The sequence below is a fragment of the Centroberyx gerrardi genome, chromosome 1 (genome assembly GCF_048128805.1).
Source record: "Centroberyx gerrardi isolate f3 chromosome 1, fCenGer3.hap1.cur.20231027, whole genome shotgun sequence".
NCBI lineage: Eukaryota > Metazoa > Chordata > Actinopteri > Beryciformes > Berycidae > Centroberyx > Centroberyx gerrardi.
The window spans coordinates 31726611-31746814 of record NC_135997.1 but is presented as its reverse complement, the minus strand read 5'-3'; the positions used below and the strand labels follow the sequence as shown (position 1 = coordinate 31746814).

The 20204-nt window shown below is 44.3% G+C and overlaps 3 protein-coding genes across 3 annotated transcripts in view; 2 read left to right on the top strand and 1 right to left on the bottom strand.

Annotated features, from left to right (window-relative positions):
- sh3gl3a (SH3-domain GRB2-like 3a) overlaps nt 1-2186 on the top strand; it is a 35060-nt gene extending 32874 nt beyond the window's left edge. The window contains exons 8-11 of the mRNA XM_071910798.2: nt 197-321; nt 464-496; nt 1022-1087; nt 1959-2186. Coding sequence (XP_071766899.1) covers nt 197-321; nt 464-496; nt 1022-1087; nt 1959-2161 — 427 coding nt within the window. The 3' untranslated portion in view covers nt 2162-2186. The remainder of the gene's footprint in view (nt 1-196; nt 322-463; nt 497-1021; nt 1088-1958) is intronic.
- Nucleotides 1-20204, top strand: part of efl1 (elongation factor like GTPase 1) — a 348687-nt gene that overhangs the window by 44376 nt on the left and 284107 nt on the right. The window lies entirely within an intron of this gene.
- Nucleotides 6976-8181, bottom strand: gjd6 (gap junction protein delta 6). Its single transcript, XM_071910806.2, has one exon. The coding sequence runs from the start codon at nt 8179-8181 to the stop codon at nt 6976-6978; it is 1206 nt and encodes a 401-aa protein (XP_071766907.1).

Genomic DNA, 20204 nt, shown 5'->3' with positions numbered 1-20204 from the left:
AGAGCAAACACTCTTTTGTCCATTGTTATTTTTAGCAACACTATCCCCTTTGTTACTTCAGGAGCTCAAGGACTCAAAAAACCACTGCCTTCAAAATAAATGCAAAAATAGTGAAATATCACTTTAACAGGCCACAGTATTTTACCTTATATGACAAGCTTTTAAATTCTGCTGTCCTGTTATCTTCTCACCCCAGGATATCCACAGCCAGCAGCCGCCCCAAGAGAGAGTTCAAACCAAAGTCCATCATGACCAGCATTGAGACCATCGACAACAGTCAGCACAACGGACTGTCCTACAGCTCCTCGCTCAAATCCTCAGGTACGGCTGGACCGGCCGCCTCCAAATTCGCCTTTATTTTATCTGTGCCGTTGCCTGGTTTTCTGTAATTTCCTCTGTCAGCTCCATCTCCATTGTTGTCTTTGAGTTCTGGTATATGTTTTTTTTTTGTCATTCCTTACAGATATCCAGCTCAACCACACATTCAATGGGAAAAGTAGGTATTTCTTTTTAAAGTGTTAAGCTGTCAGGCTGTCATCCCATATTGGGCTTTTAACCTAAACTATATAATGTGTGCTCCTATAAGAGGTTGGGAATATCTATATGGCCCCCTTTCCACCTGGCATTAACATGTGTCTCACATGCAGATTGTGTCTAGATACTGTATGATGTAGCTGGATTATGTTTACACCTGACATTAAAATGCATCTCTGGTGTACGCACTGAAATTGGATTTCTCTCTTTTGCTCTATCCAATTACAATACGATCACCCAGGAGGCATGTTAATATCTAGAGCTCAATCTCCTCTGAATCTTCATTAAAGAGATGCTTTGTGAAAAATGTCTGCTGCCCTCTAGTGGTAAAATTCAGCCATAACTGGTGTACATGCAGTATGGTACAGTACAGACTCACATGGCCCATCTGCAGATGTTTTGCTTCACCATGTGTGTGTATCGGTGTGTGTTGTGTTTGTTGTGCTTGCCTCATCACCATCTCCATATCTCCTCACCTCTCACCCAGCTGATCACTTCACCTCTGTCCCACTGTCTTGGCCTGACAGCCCTACTACCAATGGCAATAGCCACCGTGAGTAACACAAACACACACACACATATATATATATATATATTTAGAGACACCAGTAACATGAGAAGGGAAAAAAGTAGGAGAAGAGTAATTTTCCACCATAAATGTGAATAAATTCAAATCAAATCGGAATCTTGAAAAAAGTCCACATTACTGCTCACTATTGAGTTAACTGTTAGCTAACTCACTTAGCCAATTATAACGTTTTATTTTTTATAATAATTTAATAATAATAATAATGAAAACTTTTTTTTTTTTACATGAAATACAATTCAACTACAATGTTTAAGTGCAGTAATAAACACAAAAACAGTACACAAATAGGAAAATAAAAATGATAGGAATAGAGAAAATTATTACAAAATAACTGGCATAATATCAAGTTACATGTGGAGGGGAAAGTGGGTTCCCGCCTCCTATACGATTTCATTGGTCATCTCTCTGGACCAATCATAATTCTTTCTGCCCTCAGATCACATTTGACTGAGTAAAACTCCTATGAGCAATAAAAATCCCGTCCCAGATATTTCCACACACAGTTTCATTCATTCCATGTGGCTGGTTTGGTCTTGCATTTTGTTTGTCATTATCACAAACTGTCTGCCAGTCTACTGTCTCTTCATTGTAAATAATAATTTATTCTTAAGTGACCAGCATGGTGGAATAAAGGCTAAATAAAATAACTAAAATCTGTACAGATACTTAGATACAGGAACAACTTGCATTTTGTAACACCTTCCTCTCCTCATCCTCTGTCCATCTGTCCCTCTCTTCCTCTTTCTCTCTATCTGCCCATGTCTTTCCTCTCCCTCTATATCCTTCTATGTCCTCTTTCCTCTCTCTCTCTCCCTCCGTATCTGTCCCGGTGCAGAGTCGGAGGTGTTGGACCAGCCGTGCTGCCGCTCGCTCTACGACTTCGACCCGGAGAACGAGGGCGAGCTGGGCTTCAAGGAGGGAGACATCATCATCCTCACCAACCAGATCGACGAGAACTGGTACGAGGGCATGATCAACGGCGAGTCCGGCTTCTTCCCCATCAACTACGTGGATGTGATCGTCCCGCTGCCCCAGTGAGACCGGTCCTGTGCAGACTCCCTCCGGCCTCTCTCGGGGCCTGAAAATTTCGTGGGGGCCAGCTCAACCCGCAGCTGAAACATCTCTGCTTTCTGAATTTGAACCGAGCCAGGAAAGTAGTAGTTTAGTCTCGAGTCCCGACCCGACTAAAGCTCAAAATGTTGCCGGTTACGTTATTTTTCTCCGTCGATATTTTACGAACCCGAAGCCAACTGAAACCTAAGCCATTAAGTGAGAAATTCAGCCTGGCCAGACCTGAGTCCTTTGGGTCTGGAGACTGGGTGAATATGTCAAGGAGCCGTCAAACTCCATAACTCCAGCCTCTCCATCCTTCAGATGAGGCCGTCTCCCTGTTCGGCCTGATGTGAGGTCGTCTCCTCACCCTGCTCTCCAAACCTCTAGCTGTCTGCCTGAGCCCTCGCCACCTCGCCACACACTGAAGAGCAACACTTTCCTTGAAGCGCATTGCTGGACGTCATGACTGCATTGTAAGAGTATTGCAGGCATATATGCTTTATTATCACATTGTAATCACGTGAGAAACATTACATGCATTTCAGTGTAATATCGATGTTACGAAACTGTTAAATAGTTATCCCAAAAATGATAGGGGCTTTGCAGTTGCGTCACAAATCTGCTAGCAGCTACGTCTGGCGCCATCATGGAGGTCAAGTGGAGAATTGTCTGTGTGCAAATAATTTCTAAATATATAACAACCTGGCTAGAAAAAGAGAGATACCTGAAAAAGATTATTGTGGTGTGGCTGTAGCTCCATTTAGTCACATTATAAGTAAAAGTGAATAGTGTGATAAGGTGGATTTGTTTCCAAGTGTATTACTGTGACACAGTAAACTGTCTTGTCTTTAGCTGTAGTCTCTACTCCAAAACACTCCGAGTTGTAGCTTGAGAAGAGTCAGCTCAGTTAAGCTGAACAAACTGTTAGCTAGCTAACTAGCCAGCAAACACACTGATGTTAATGTGAACATGCCACTACTAGCAAAACACTTGTGAGTTGTAGCTTGAGAAGAAACCGCAGTTAACCTGAACAAACTGTTAGCTAGCTAACTAGCCAGCAGGCTAATTTAGTAAAGCAACTAATGTTAAGGTTAACATGCAACTACTAGCCACTAATGCTAGCTTCTACTAGCTAGTGTGCAAATGAGATGTGTTTACAAGAAGACAGTGATGGTGACCAGATACTATGTTTAGCTAGCTAACAAGCTGACATTATCTAAACACAAAATCAATCAGATGGATCAGTGATGAAATGATCAGTTCCCAGTCAAAAACAGCACAGACGTTAACCATGTCTATTTAATTCTGTAAAGACGACCAAGTTGTATGTTTAGAAACACTGAGCTGAGGACCTCCAATATGGCCGCCAGAGGGTGCGTTACATCACCTGAAAGCCTTCTATTCAAGACATTTTGAATATTCTTAATAGCATTTTATGTTCTGTTTTACAATCATAATGTAAGCATCATGTTCTTATTATGTGTTGATGATGCCTTGTAAGGCCTTATCAGCAGCACTTCAAGAGAAGTCTTGCCAAAGTCAAAATGTGAAATTCAGTCTTACCCCACCTTTTCACACAGACATTCCATATTTATTTGAGACATATTGTTATTATTTTTTGTGGTTTTGTGAACAGTGAAAACCTTCTCCCAAAGAGTGCTCAGGCTCAACCTCTAACATCGCCATTTCAATATCCAGTCAGCGTGTTTTTTAAGTCTCATCCGGTTAATTGTATGGCTGTACACATTTCAAAGGTTGACAGACTATATTGGACAGTGATCATGTCTAATGCACAGCTGAAGTCTCACCAGTGTTTGAAAACCTCACATTCAACTGGGATCATGGTAGGCAGTACTTTGTGTATATTGCTACTCAGTTAGACTTTGCCTGTGTTCAGGTTGGCCTGTCTTGTATTCTAGCTCTCTATCCATGTCTTTTCTCTTCCTTGGTGCAAATTTGACTTTGCCTGTCTGCCTGCTGTGCTCTTAAGTGTTGCCCAGAACACATTTTTAAGACTGTGAGGAACTGAAGTGAACTCCCATCTCTCTGAATGTCCCTCTCTTTCTCTCTGTTTACATGGTCTGACTTATTGTGACATGATGCCTCATAGTAAGGACTGCACCGCCCGCTCTGTGTCAGATACGGATGAATGCCTTGTCACACTTAAAACCATATAAAAGTGCTTTTTTAAATGTTGTCTGTATTGCACTGAAGCTTTAGAATCTACCTACCACACACTTCTATGGACATGCACCTAATTTTGTTTATTTGTTTCTCTCCTTGAGCGTTGCACTTTCTGTGTCATTCACAACGGGGTTAAAATCCCTCTACCATATCAGATATATATGCGTCAAAATGATGGTAGATGCTTAGATTTATATAACCTCAGATGTTCTTTGTACTGTACAATAATGAAACTGTTAAATCCACTATCCCAATTGTTGTAATTTAGATCGGAAACACAACTGTATCGCGTCTTAAATCGGGTGTAGACAAAATCTGTGGAGGTAGATTATCCTATAACTTGTGAAACTCATTCCAGATCGCTTATTAGCTAGTGTTTGGCTAGTGAGAAGATAAGTAGTAGGATAAGGAATAGGCTACAGTTTCTGTGTGGCTGTGCTGATAAACCTGTGGTCAATTAAGAAGTCTATCAGGGCTTGTGAGACAGTAAACCAGCCTGATAACCGGCAGTAGCCTCTCCTGAGAATAGATGTAGTGTATTCAGTTCAAAGCCACTAGAAAAAGAGAGTGAAAAAGGCAGATTAGTCAAGAATGATCTAATGGCAGTGCCATAAAGACTTATTTTTTTCCAGAAGTGTGTGCATTTTCTTATTTTTCTTATTTTTGTTTTATACACAAAGAGTTGCTGTTAAAGTGAACAGACATAACCCCAGGCCAAAACTCCGGTTTGGGTGTTGCTACCAAAATGTACTCAATGTACTGCATTCTTAATTTTGTTTCATCTCTTATGTGGACCAACTATACTTTATGAACAATAGGGGGAAATATACAAAATGTAATGTATTGGAAACTATTGTTAGCTTGCAATTGTTGTAGATGTTTAAGATGTTGCATGATGATTTTTTTTTAAAGATTGTAACCATGGATCTCTTAGCACAAGGTGCTATCTGCAACACAGTCACACCACATTACGTTACAAAAAAGAATGTACATCCGGGTGATTTAATCATGTATTCAGTCTTACAGTCTTATGTTTATTAGAACATTTGAAAAACGTGGGAGGAGATAATTAACTCTTTTCAACAGAATTCAGCTTGGTTTAAGATAATTTCAGTCATTTAAAGAAAATGTCTTGAAACAAGTAAAATTATCTCCCATTTGCAGAGCTTTTGACTCAGTTTACTGAAGATTTAACACTGAATATAACAACCTTTTTCTTTGCAGTATACAGGCCTATATTATGAACGACTGACTCTTTGATAACACTAAAACAAGACCCCCCTCAACACTGTACCTCTGTCTGTTTGCCTTTCCAGCTCTGAAGTCTCTCTTCACTATTCATTTTACAACAAACTTCTAGTCAATGGAAACTGGCTGCGCATTTCTGTGTTTTGTTTCTTTTCTGTAGCATAATTTATACAAAAGGTGTTTTATAGATGTTGTAAATGAATATATTAATAAATATATTGCGTAAATAAATGACAAGCAAATATTGAGCCACCTTTCCCTTGCTTTCCTTTGTATGCCTTGATCTGTGAAATTTAAAACAAATTGATCAACCCACTGTCATCAGTCTCCATACTGAACTCTGAATATCTATACACTCATCACTAGCCATCTACCTATCTACCTAATTCACTGTGAACACACAAAATAATAGTAGATCCATATAAATGCAGAGGAAATTGGCACTTTTTTTTACAAGCAAGGTAAGATTTATCTTCTATTATTCTAGTCTAAAGTTCACCCAGTGAGTAAACATGATGCAAAATCACATATTTAATCATTCATTTTAGTGGCTTCAGGTTTTAAGACTCACCTTGCACCAGAGTTTAAACCAGTATTTATTGGTAATATACTGTATATATATTACCATTGTTTTACCATTGCTTTGGTTCACTCAGTGATCAGTAGATCAGAGGTTCTCAAACATTTTCAAGTCCTGCCAGTAGATTCCGGGGATCCATATGGGAAGGTTTTTGCTGTTGATTTACTACTGAATTGGAGAGATACAGGGTTCCCACACTCACCGGACATAAAATTTCAATGACTTTCAAGGTCTTGCTTGCGACACATAAAATTGTTTTGCAGTCAAATTAGACATCAAGGAGACCTAATTTTTTACTCATGATCTTGGCAAGTCAAGAAATCATGGTGAAAACACCAATCTCTATCACAGTTTTCCACAAGATGTGAAGTGTTAATGCTAGGACAGAGAGAGGTGCAGAGAGCTGAGGTGTATTGATGATTTAATAAATTTGTAAAAAAAAAAAAGTACTTTTAAGGCGATCCACTCATTTTAAAAAGCTTTTAAGGCCTTCGTTTACTTTCCTCAAATCCACAAACTTTCAAGGATTTTTGAGGCCGATGTGAACCGTGGAGATAATTGTGATCAGAGTAAAACCTATGATTAGAACACTCAATATTCTACATCATTTAACTGGTATAATATCTAGTAAATTCAATTATAGTGAAATTAAACTATTCATTTTGCTGGGGACCCCCTGGAACCCTCGCAAGGACTCCTGGGAGTCCCTGGACTCCAGTTTGAAAGGCACTGGTCTAGATGAATAAAGAAAGATTGATTACAGCTAAATGCTTCCCCACGGTCGTGCTCATATCCAGACCTCAGCGCTCCTCTGCTTGGGACCCCTGCTCTCCCTCTTACCCTTCAGAGGCTGCCTCTCTCCTCTATGGGAGTCCTGTCTCTTCGGCTGCTCCAGCCTCGTCTCTATGCCTTCCTCAGGCTCCCTCAGCGGGCCACAGTTCCCAGCACAGGTCCAGTCTGGCCGGTGGCCCACCACCAGGTCCAGCGTGGGCAGGGAGGTGGTGCTGGTCACATCCCTGAAGCCCAGAGAGGAGGTGAGAGAGGGGCTGTCCAGAGGGAAGGTCTCATATCCCCCTCTCATACCGGGACAACCCCCCCAGGACGCCCCCTCCCTCAGCCTCACAACCTGGCGGATCTTTTTCCAGCCCAGGTGGTTGAGCTCCAGCAGGTTGAGCAGGATGCAGAAAACCCCCACGCAGAACATGAAGATCAGGAAGATGGTCTTCTCCGTGGGCCTGGAGACGTAGCAGTCCACCGGCTGGGTGCAGGGGGCTGAGGAACACAGGAAATGGACGGGCACCTGGAAGCCAAACAGCCTCCATTGGGCCAGGACAAAGCCCACCTCCAGAACGGCTCGCAAACACACATGGAAGACGTAACACTTGGACAAAACCCCCCCAGAGGCCCCGGGACCCTCTGCGTTCCCCTCCCTGTAGGTGCGAGGTCGGGCCTGGCTCAAGGACACCACGTTGTTGGGGTCTCCCTTCTGGAGGCTCTGGGGGTTGATGCCTTCCAGCATGTCCGCCAGGCTGTGGCCCAGATGCTTATGGGAGCGGATGGAGCAACTGTCTGAGTCGCAGCTCCGATCGTAGGCCTCCCGTCCGCCATCTCGCCCCCCGTCGAGGCCCGCCTCCCCCGGGATAGCCCCCTGTCCGTGCCCCTGCCTCTGGGCGGCGTTGTGGGGCAGCTTGGAGAGGTTGTGCCACGTGTAGATGATGAAGCAGAGGGACGGCGTGGAGACGCTGATGATGTGGAAGACCCAGAAACGAGGCTGCGAGATGGGCGCGAAGGCGTCATAGCAGACGGTGGAGCATCCCGGCTGCAGCGTGTTGCACACAAACATCTCTTGCTCGTCGGCGTACACGTCTTCGGTCGCCACGGCAACAATGAGCAGCCGGAAGATGACCATGACGGTGAGCCACAGGCGACCGATCATGGTGGAGTGCTGGTGGACGGCGTCCAGGAGGCGCTTCAGCAGGGTCCACTCCGTCATGGTGGCCGGTGGCGGCCTGCTGACTCGAGGAGGGACGAGCCGCCTGGAGCAGAGCAGTCTGCTGGGGGCAGATCCACCTCTCCTCCTCCTCCTCCTCTCCTACCCTGTGGGACCAGCTGACTCTCCTGGAGGGCTTTGATCTGAGACTGACGCCAACTCCCAACCCTCCTGGGGCGAGCCTAGCCCCCCTAAACTCTACTACCTCTTGACCTCTTGTTCTTGTGTTTTTCTCAATACCAAAAACCCTTGGTTCTTGGTGAAAAGGTCTTCTGCAGTCAGAAAAGTCCAACAGAGCATCCACTCTGCCTGGCTGCAGCGTAGACTTCCTCTCTCCCTGGATGTTCCCCAGCTCTGCCTGGCTCGAGAGCGGTGGAGCCATTGCAAGAGAGAGCCATCCCATCCTTCAAAGATAAGGATGGGTTGACACACACACACACAGACACACCAGCTGGATGGCCACTTGACATGAGTCACATTGCGGGCTCTCTCTCTCTTGTCTTTAGGATCCATTTTAAAACTGAGAGACGGCACCCTTCCTCTACTGGAGGACCCACTGATAGCAGCGACTGATAGAGCATTCTTCACAGATTACTCCTCTGAAAGCTAATGGGCTCTTCCTTTAATGGAGAGGCATTTTTAAATGTGGCAGTGTTCTTGATTGCAAATGCATGAGCATGCTCACTATCACACTCTGGAAAGCACTTGGATGCTATACGGCTTACTGCAAGGAATTGTGTCTGCTTTGGTTATGTTGCTTTTGTATTCACAGTGAACACATCTGGAGCCATAACTGAGCAAAACAGTTTAGGAATAGGGTTTGGAGTCATCAAAATAAGTATGGCCTTACACATTGAAGTGTTTCTACATCATGGTCCTTGTGTCTGATGAGGTTTTTGGTCCTGCTGCTTGTTTTGACTGCTCCTCTCCAGCCACTTGCCAATCCTCTTATCTGTGTTTTAAAAAAAGACCCTTGAAAGGTCTGCTTGCATCAAATCGCCAAGCCCCCCCTCCCCCCCCACCAGATAAAACACTCAGTGACCCCTTTCCTTACTTCAAACAGCTCTGTCTGGCCCTGTCTGAGTCTGTCTCAGTGGTCTGCCCACTTTCTATTTATGTCTTGAATAGAAATGTCTGGGTGTAGCATCAAATAAAGACGTAATTTCGTTGTACTGTCATACTTTGTAACAGCATCTTGTCTTCATCTCCACTAGAAATGACACTTTTATTGCTTCGGAGCATGTGCATCAGTGCATCAGAACCATCTTTATCATTACGATGACAACATGCAGGTGAAGCATAAAGCACATGTGTGTGTTAATGTCCAGACAGCCTCCTACGGTGCTTTTGTCTGCTATCGATCCGGACCGAGACCTAAGGACCGAGGCGCACAGTGGATTACCATCTTTTAATGGCCGTTCTGGGATGTGATGAAGGGAGGGATCGATAGAGTGGAGAGCGGCCCCTCGGTCCTGCCCTGAGCAGGATTAGACAGGGCCCCCGTCCCATCTAACACAATGCAAATGTACTCAGGGAAGGGGGTGGGGGCCGATGGCAAATAGGCCTTGACTGAAGACCAGACACAACATCAGCCGACCTAGACCCAGCCAGCCAGACCCAGCTCGCATCGCCCGGCCCTCTGCCCCGCGTCCAACCCCAGCCCCAGCCCCAGAGAGGAAGAGGAAGTGGCTTTTTCCAGCGCGGCGTGACGGGGCCCTGTGTATGTTTTTATTTCGGATGGTAATCCAGCACGTCTGGGGCTCTGCGTGCTGCTGTCCCGCGGCTGTCAAAGGAATTATCCACCCTCTCAGTCTGTTCATGAAGGAATTCCCAATGATGTCCGTTCCCTCTGGGCTTTGTCAGGAGCAGCCTGGGAATGAATAGCAGACAGGATTAGGGGGAAAAGAGAGAGAAAGAGGCAGAAAGAGAAGGTGAAAGAGAAGGAGAGGGACTGGTGCTTTGCCGGTCAGAGAAAGTCCCTCTCGCTCTACTCCACTCAGGAGTTATTTTTCACGAGGGGCACTTTCATCTGAGCTTAGGTGTAGAAAGACAGAACAAGCCATAAATATGAATGGAAGGGCTTCTTTTATAAGCCTACGCTGGGTCCCTAATCTCCTCCACCCTCAGATGGGGAGCCTCTCTCATGTTTTGCTCTATTTCTGTGCTCAACAATCAAATATTTTGGCCAGTGTAAATACTACTTAGCCCTTTCTATCAACACAGTTGGTTTATCTGTTCAAAAAATACATTATCGCTCCGATGTGGACATTATTGCACAACTTTTTCTTTTAAGAAAGGAAATTCACTTTCAGTATTTCACTATTCGCTGTCACAAGGCTCTGTTGTACATAGGTGTCGACTGATATGGGTTGTTGAAGGCCGATATGATACCAATATTTTTTAAGCTGCTGACAGCCAATATTTAGTGCTGATATTCTATATTTTTTAATTTGACCATTTTCATGGCAGAAATTCCCAACAATTACAAATATTCAGTGTTTACCCAAAAATATTGTTGTTGTCAGTGTGGAAAAGCCTGTGAAAGAGCATTAAGACCATGGGATACTAAAACTCTCCATTGAAACCCAGGGGTTTATCCTAATAATATAAATTGTATCATCATATTACTGCTACTACTACTACTGCTAATAATAATAATAAACATATTCATCCATATTTGTGCAGAATCTGATCTGATCTGAATTAGTTCAAGTTAAGGGCTTCCTTAGACAACCAGTGTAGTATTGCTCAATTCTACAATAAATATGTAATCAATCAAACTGCGTCATATCCATCATATCAGAGGTGGACGATGCTGACTGGCTGATGTTTAGTAAAGGTCAATATAACCCTGGATCTGGGTCTTTCAGGCTATCCTCAGTAACCTGGGGTAGAGGGAGGTTCAGACAGAGACAAAAGCGGAGTTTTAGCCGTGCAGCTCTGTTGGAGGTGTATTGAACGTGTCTCTGTTTGCTCCAGACTGCATTCACTATCAGGACACGACCGACTGGCACACCGATATAAGTCCTAGACAGCGCCCCATTCGTAGGCAGTGAGGCATGATTCACAACACTGCTCGCTCTCTCTCTGAACCTCAACCCTGAACTCAAAACAGTACACAGACCACACAGTTTGAAAAAGTAGGACACTATAACTGTATGAGTAATGGGTACATGGTTGTAAAGTCTAGTCAAGGGCTTTACAACCGTGCAACAACTTGTTACGGGTTGTCACGTTTCTACTTGAACAAACACAGCCTTGGCCCCAGTTTGTCCTCTATTTTTTCATATTTTAGCTGACACTCTTAACCAGGGAGACTTACAATGAGTGCATCTGTACAGTAAGTTGTAATTCTGAGATGACCAACATCACAGGCAACCAATAATAACAAGGTTAAAGGTCAGAGCCACAGCACCCTGAAAGTATTCCCGCTACCTGGTGGGAAAAGAAATCTCTACAAAATCTCTAGAATCTCTACAAAATCTCTAGAGATGGACAGAAATCAAATCATTTTTAAAAATTCAATTTTTGAGATACAATTCTGAAATTCACACACTTCATCTACGATGACTGCACAATTTTGTGATTTATTTTCATGAACATTGGAGATTTATTTAGCGAGAATTTGCAGTAGCTGTTTACAGTACTACAGTAAAACATTTTGATGCACAATGGGCTCAAGTTTTGATATTTAAAAAATCTGTGTGGATCGCTTGTCAGGGACAGTCTGAAGATGCTGTGTAGCAAGTTTGGTGTTAATAGAGCAAAAAATGTGGAGGAGATAGGTTTAATTAGTTTTATTTATCAAATTTCCAAAGGATTTTGAAAGTCTTTCATAAGCACCAAGAGCCATAGAATTTATTCAACCCATAGAGCAGCATGTAGTTGGAGTTACATGGTCTTCACGTGATAACAACATGCAATTCCTGTATGATAATTTCTCCATTTTGCATTGCATCAATTCACAATAAATGAAAAAAAGTGACTGACAAGGACTGATTGCAATGCAGGACTGAATTAATTTTTTTCAGAGGGAATTTCAGTCCTTCTTCCAGCAGAGTGTTTTAAACAGCCGGCGGAAGAAGCGTTTGACTCTCTTCTTGGTCTTTTTTAACTCTGAAAAGTAAAAGAGCAAAGTCAATGCCTCAGTTCATCTTGATGTAAGTAGCCATTAGCTACAGTGTGAACAGACCTGATGAAGAACTCCTACCTGATGTATCAGAGGATTGTTGCACCTCCTGCTTCCCCCCAGTGCCAACCAGGCTGCTGCTCAAGCCTTCCTGTACTGCAGTAATGGCAGGAGCTTCAGTAGGGAGGGTCAGAGGAACCAGAGGAGCTTCAGTAAGGAGGGTCAGAGGAACCAGAGGAGCTTCAGTAAGGAGGGTCAGAGGAACCAGAGGAGCTTCAGTAGGGAGGCTCGGAGGTACCACAGGACCTTCAGTAGGGAGGGACGGAGGAACCAGAGGAGCTTCAGCAGGGAGGGTCGGAGGAACCAGAGGAGCTTCACCAGGGAGGCTCGGAGGAACCAGAGGAGCTTCAGAAGGGAGGCTCGGAGGAACCAGAGGACCTTCAGAAGGGAGGCTCGGAGGAACCAGAGGACCTTCAGAAGGGAGGCTCGGAGGAACCACAGGACTTTCAGTAGGGAGGCTCGGAGGAACCAGAGAACCTTCAGTAGGGAAGCTCAGGGGAACCACAGGACCTTCAGCGGGGAGGCTCGGAGGAACCACAGGACCTTCAGTAGGGAAGCTCGGAGGAACCACAGGAGCTTCAGTAGGGAGGCTCGGAGGAACCACAGGAGCTTCAGTAGGGAGGCTCAGAGGAACCAGAGGGGCTTCAGTAGGGAAGCTCGGAGGAACCACAGGACCTTCAGTAGGGAGGCACAGAGGAACCACGGGACCTTCAGTAGGGAGGCTCGGAGGAACCAGAAGAGCTTCAGAAGGGAGGCTCGGAGGAACCACAGGACCTTCAGTAGGGAGGCTCGGAGGAACCATAGGACCTTCAGTAGGGAGGCTCAGAGGAACCAGAGGAGTTTCATCAGGGAGGCTCAGAGGAACCAGAGGACCTTCAGTAGGGAGGGTCAGAGGAACCAGAGGAGCTTCACTAGGGAGGGTTAGAGGAACCAGAGGAGCTTCAGTAGGGAGGTTCGGAGGAACCAGAGGAGCTTCAGTAGGGAGGCTCGGAGGAACCAGAGGGCTTCAGAAAGGGGGCTCAGAGGAACCAGAGAACCTTCAGTAGGGAGGCTCAGAGGAACCACGGGACCTTCAGAAGGGAGGCTCAGAGGAACCACAGGACCTTCAGTAGGGAGGCTCAGAGGAACCAGAGGAGCTTCAGTAGGGAGGCTCAGAGGAACCAGAGGAGCTTCAGTAGGGAGGCTCAGAGGAACCACAGGAGCTTCAGTGGGGAGGCTCAGAGGAACCAGAGGAGCTTCATTGGGGAGGCTCAGAGGAACCACAGGACCTTCAGTAGGGAGGCTCAGAGGAACCACAGGACCTTCAGTAGGGAGGCTCAGAGGAACCAGAGGAGCTTCAGTAGGGAGGCTCAGAGGAACCACAGGAGCTTCAGTGGGGAGGCTCAGAGGAACCAGAGGAGCTTCATTGGGGAGGCTCAGAGGAACCACAGGACCTTCAGTGGGGAGGCTCAGAGGAACCAGAGGAGCTTCATTGGGGAGGCTCAGAGGAACCACAGGACCTTCAGTGGGGAGGCTCAGAGGAACCACAGGCCCTTCAGTAAGGAGGGTCAGAGGAACCACAGACCCTTCAGTAAGGAGGGTCAGAGGAACCAGAGGAGCTTCAGCGGGGAGGGTCAGAGGAACCACAGGACCTTCAGCAGGGAGGGTAACAGGAACGAGAGGAGCTTCAGTAGGGAGGGTCAGAGGAACCAGAGGAACTTCACTAGGGAGGGTCAGAGGAACCACAGGAGCTTCAGTGGGGAGGCTCAGAGGAACCACAGGACCTTCAGTAAGGAGGCTCAGAGGAACCAGAGGAGCTTCAGCGGGGAGGGTCAGAGGAACCACAGGACCTTCAGTTGGGAGGCTCAGAGGAACCACGGGAGCTTCAGTAGGGATAGTCAGAGGAACCACGGGACCTTCAGTAGGGAGGATCAGAGGAACCACAGGAGCATCAGTAGGGAGAGTCAGAGGAACCAGAGCAGCTGAACCAACAGCAGAGTCCCTTTCTGGGCTTGGTGTTGTGTCCTCTTCCAGGCCGGGCTCTTCGCTCAAATCTCCATTAAGGGGGGTTGAGTTCACGGCTCCATCCACTACAGCTGGCTGGGTGGAATCATCTAGTTCCACCTAAAGAGGGATAGAAGCCGTTTGCATTTTTGAAAATATATTTTTTTTCTTTTTTACTATACAGTATCTTATCCAGCTACTCAATCATACATCTGCGCAGGTCTTCTTACCTCTTTGGTGGTCAGCACTTCAGACATTTCGATGTGTCTCTGGGGCTCGAACATCACACAGATTTCCCCCACTGTGACATCAACGATCCTGGTCAGCAGCTCCGGCCCAAAGCGGTTCAGCTCCTCCACTAGGAAGTCTGGTGTGTACTTCTCTCTAACCTTGTTCTGGATAGAAAGGACCTTCTCATCCTGGATGGAGCGGAAGAAGGTGGCCTTACGGTCCGTGGAGGTCAGAGAGGCGGAGAGCTTATCCTCAACAGCCTTCGTGAGTCCGACGGCCAGGTCACTGAGCTGCAGCGGGGACATGACGGAAGAGAGTCTCGCCGGATGAATCCAGAAGCCCTGCAGCACTTAGGGCACAACCAGCATCACCACTTTCTGGGGGCTGAGGAGGCTGGAGCTGGACTGCTGCTTCTCCATCAGGCTCCTGATGGCTTTGTCAGCCAGACAGATGATCTGAGGGTCTCTGTCGATGAGAGTCGTTCAAAATGAGTTGAAATACACATTTTCTGAAAAGACACAATTTCCCCATGGGAATCATTCAAGTTTCATCTAATCTCATAAATGTGACTTACTGAAAACACGGACTGTTGGCTTCAGGTGAATTGAGCACGATTCAGGCTACAAACTCAATAACCATCATTTTCATGCTGATGTTCACCTCCCACATCTGAAACAAGAAATGGGATGTACCATTAAGATTTGACATATTTAGAGGATCAATCTAGTGTTATGTGATCATTTACTCCAAACTGAGTCTTTTCGTGATCTTGGTCTTACCAGCTTGAGGAGAGGCTGGACACTTTCATCAAAACTCTCGAGATCAAACTGCCACAAACTTCAAATAGAAAGAAAAAAGAAGGTTCATCTTAACTGTTGCTCTATTTTCTTCTCATTAGTAACAGACTAGCTTAAAGGAATAGTTCACCCAAAAAAGAAAATTCAGTCATTATCTACTCATTATCTATTACATTATGTACCATGCCAGTAGAAAATCGGGCAAAGTTTGTTAGTCCATACAACAGTCCCAGAGATCCCCGGAAGAAGTACATTGCAGTGTTCTCCAAAACAACTGAAATTGCTGGAGACCTGTCTTCAGAGTTAAAAAAAATAACGGAAAATAACTATAAAATGGCTCCATGCAGCTGTTACAGCATAATACAAGTCTCTTGAAGCCAAAAGATCCCAAAGTGACACCATTATTTAGCTGAAATCGCCACTCTAGCTGTTGATTTAAAAAAACGTCACATTTGTGCCACCCTGGCCTCGATAGGTGAGACTAACTTGAATTGGCCGTTTAGCCTTCAACATAAAAGCACAAGATTTTAAAATAGGTAGAAATACTGTTTTAAACCAATTACTTTGTATTTAATTGTCAAATTCAATAAGTGAGCACCCATATTAAAACAGGTAAACTTTTCCGATCCAAACCGATTTTCTACTGGCATGGGGGTGAGTAGATAATGACTGAATTTTAATTTTTGGGTGAACTATTCCTTTAACATGAGCAGAGTTGATGATAGGTTCAGTGGTGGACTGTCTGTATGTGTCTCAGTAAGTCTCACCGCTCCCTGAGAGATTTCTTGCCCTGCTCCACCAGCCAGTCAGTCATGTCCTCAGCTGTCAGCTCAGATGGGACCTGCTTTTGTTGCTGAAGCCTCAAAAACTGCACCATCATTTTTTTCTACAAGACAATAGAAAACATCAGATGTTCTCATGTATAATCATAGGAGACACTTGACCAGAATTTGTCAGGTGTTTTATTTTGTGCGGGCCTGAAACAAAAGTGGTTCTTATTTGTACTTCATAGTATTTCCACTCCCAGCAGAGCTGTACAGTCTCTCTGTACACCGGTACACTGAACAAGACCTTTGAAAGAAATGAGATAATGTCACTCAAAAGCCTCTTATGCTACATTTTAATTAATCAAAATCTTTACAATTTAACTGCAATAAACAATGCTCACATACCTTGATGGGTCTATAGATGACCCTTTCTCCTTCAATCCAGTCCATGGATGTTTTGTTACTGGATGACAAATCAACAGTGCAGAAACAACGACACAACAAAACCAACTACCAAACTCACAACTACAGAAGAGATGTAAAAGCACTCCAACACAGTTGATACTTGTGGCACAATGAGGGTGTTCAGGGAAAACGTTTCTGTGGAACGGAATGGACTTATTGTTGAGTAACTGGCAGTAGAATTCAGCTCTTTATGACAGACAGATTCTGTTTTGGTTCAACTGTTAAGGCAGAGAGGTTGCCTTAACACACAATTAATCTCTTAATCACACAGGAAAATCTTTTTGCAAGGCAACACTTGAATAGATGTTACTCCTGTGTTTTTACTTGGTTAGTTGGTATTGGGAGTGTAGCCTACATTGCCCCAAAAACTGCCAGGTGTATCAGCACTTTTATGACTGTGATATGCACACTGTGTAACATTTTGGTAAACATTGCAGGGTAACATACCCCAAGTAGATGGCTAAACACTCTCTCATTGTCTACATGGCAGCTTCTAATGCTATGGTATATTATGCTGCAAGTCTCGCTTCAATTCCTGTTGACCGACACGTTGCCTTGTTCACAACCTTTAGGGCCAAGATACACATGCAACATTTTGAAGCTATGGAGATGGGAAGTATTGCTTACAACAGGGATGGGATTTGATTAAATCAATGTAGAAACCACACTGGCTATGACGAATAGGAGTATGATGAGAAACTACTTACATACTTTACATTGCCTCAGAACACTGTCCATGTATCATGGACCTTATTCCTCCCTCTAACACATTACACTAGTAGTAGATTTTCTCTTTTATTAAAAAGCTAATTTACTTGAGAGCACTAGTGTTTTTCCTTGTGCATAAGTAAAATCCCAGCAAGGTAGCAGAACATCTTGAGTAGAATATTTTGGTACTTTGTCAACCTCTGCACTGTTGAAGCTGCAGTCAAATTAAGTATTCTTTGTCAAGAGTCCTTTTATAATTTATTAACTGTTTACACTTAATAAATTGTAAGAAAATTGTAAGCGCCACCATCAGGACTAATGACCCCAAATGCCAGTTGAGGAAGTTTGGCATGGGATACTGTATGCCCCTATATGTTGCTGCCTGACTGAAATGTATTATGCATTTTCTCTGTCATCTTTATGAATGTTTTTGTCGTACAGGCTTTCTCTTACAGAAGAGATCTCCATCTCAATGAGTCTACCTGATTAAACAAAGGACAAATGAAAGAATGAAAGCCTCTCTCCCCCACAGACACATCCAGCCCCAAAGCCACAGATATTCACCCCCACAACAACAGCGCCGGCCCTTTCTCTCCTCTGCCTTGCCTGGTCTTTAATGCTGCGGTAACAGCAGAGCCTCTCTACCAGACCGGAGCCTGAATTACCATAGGAGCTGGGAGGCCAGCGAAAGGATCGCACTGCTGCCTGCCTGGTAGCCCCCTAACAGGATTAAGGGGGATATGGTGAGGTGGCGCTCCTGCCTGGTGTAACTCACTATGATGTGATTTCCATTTGCCTAGTCTGGCCCTTATACTTTCCCCTCCATCTAATCCCTCACTACTCTCACCGCCGACTGTCAACCGCGGTAATCTGTTGGCAGGCTTTAGGAGGAGAAACACTGCAGCGAAGAGCTCCCATACACCCTCTCTCTCCGATAAACACCTTGAGACAGTGCTGCTTCTCAGAATAAGGGAGTACTTGTGGATATCAAGCAGGTGGTAAGACGACTGTTGGATATTGTCTTGTTACTTGGTGCACAGTGTTGTTTGTTGGGAAGATCTTCTGCCTCACAGGCTTTAGGGCTGGCTGTCATGAGGTTGGTGTGTGATAGGCTCTGCTCTGCAAACTGTTTCATGTTGTGTTTCATGCGTCACTGCTTGCGGGTGTGTGATTGTGATAAATAGCAACTTTGCACCGACAGGGTTTTAAATCATGCAAATGAAATCAAAATAGGTGACCTGTTGTCCTTGGGGTAGGTGTTATTTTGAGATGTGTGCCTGTCACACTCAGGACTTGGGCTTTGCATAACTGTTAAGCAATAGTCCTGTCTTTTTTTCAGCAATGTAAAGGTGAAGAGAGTGGAATGCCAATAAATTATAGCAGCCAGTAGAGAGAACAATTAGTTTGTTAGAGTATGTTTCACCTCATTGTTGAGTCTGATTACCATGCATCGTTAACTGCTTTTTAAAACTGTTGCAGTTCAGATGTATTTATAGAATATTCAGTTTTACATTTAAATGGATAAATGCATCAATAATCAAAGCAACAGTGGTAGTGTTGGAGAATATCAAAATCCAGTATGTGTATATCATACTTCCTACAGTAAATGCCTGGATCTGGGTATGTGTATATAGCCCATCAAGCCTTGAAGTTGCACACTTTACCAAACAATATTCTGCCTTAGGGACCTGTCAGATCAGGCACTGGTAGCTGCAGTACACCTCTCCTTGAGATCAGGGCAAGCTGCCAGCTGGCTGTGAACCTGCACATGGTTCCTGCGTTAACTAGGAAGTGAAGAGCTTGTTGAGCTTGTTTTGTTTGACACCTCTTCATGTAATCACAGATGATCTGAGCTGGAGATTCACCATGCCGGTGTCCCTCCAGTCTCCTGAGAGCGTCTGTCTCACATAGGTCAAAGCAGGAAGAGGCTGGCTGAGATCGGACAGTTTCAAAAGGAGGCAAAAACAAATGTCACATGATTAGACATCACATGTGTAAAACACATTGCACAAGTAAATGGAGAGTGGTTTTTATTCGTTTGTTTTTCATTTGAAAAACATTTACATTAACTACATTTACAGTCCTTAAACGTATTTGTGAATTGCCAAGTTTGCATTTTTAATATATTATTGAATGTCCATGTAAAACTGGCCATGTGTAAAATTGTGAAACTGTGGATAAATATAGATTTAAATTTACATTTAAATTTAATTTTTATTTAATCATCAAAGCCAATAGGTTAGAACTCAGATTAATGTTTGATGAAATAATAATGTTAAAGAAATGCCATACTGTATGCACCATTTTTAATTAGCTATTACACTGTGCAGCAGCCACACTGGACACATGCAAAATCAGACCCTGCCCAATTCATCTTTCATTGTGTCTGCACAAAATCTATGGCAAAATATGGCAGAAAAATTATGGCAGGCCCTAAAAAAACATGACCAGTGATACTATAAAATGATTAATTTAGTGGATTCAAGTTGCCCCACTGAAGGTTCTGTGTTATGATATGAAAAGTAGTGCAGCATCCTGGGATGCCACAGGTTGAATCATTGCCTTCAATTAGCCAGAGATTAGATTTTTTCCATCGAGACCTTTGGTTGTTTGCATCCCCATTCGTAAAGCACTTGAATGTAGACAGCGTTGTATTGATTCTTGACAGGAAGTAATGTACTTTTTATGTGGTTTCTGCCTTGACATTTTTAAAATAAAAGTTGTGGTAACCAAGACACTTTCATTACTACACCAGTTGATGGCAGTAAAAAATAGACAAACTTTTTGATGTAGTTTTGATTAAAAAAAAAACATGTGTGGGCTCTAAGCCCAATTAAACTGTGTTGCTTTTCCCCCCATACTGGACAGAGCCACAGTTTGTTGCTG

What these genes read in the sequence shown, in the direction of transcription:
- gjd6 (XM_071910806.2), bottom strand. Translation starts at nt 8,181, where the DNA reads ATGACGGAGTGGACCCTGCTGAAGCGCCTCCTGGACGCCGTCCACCAG.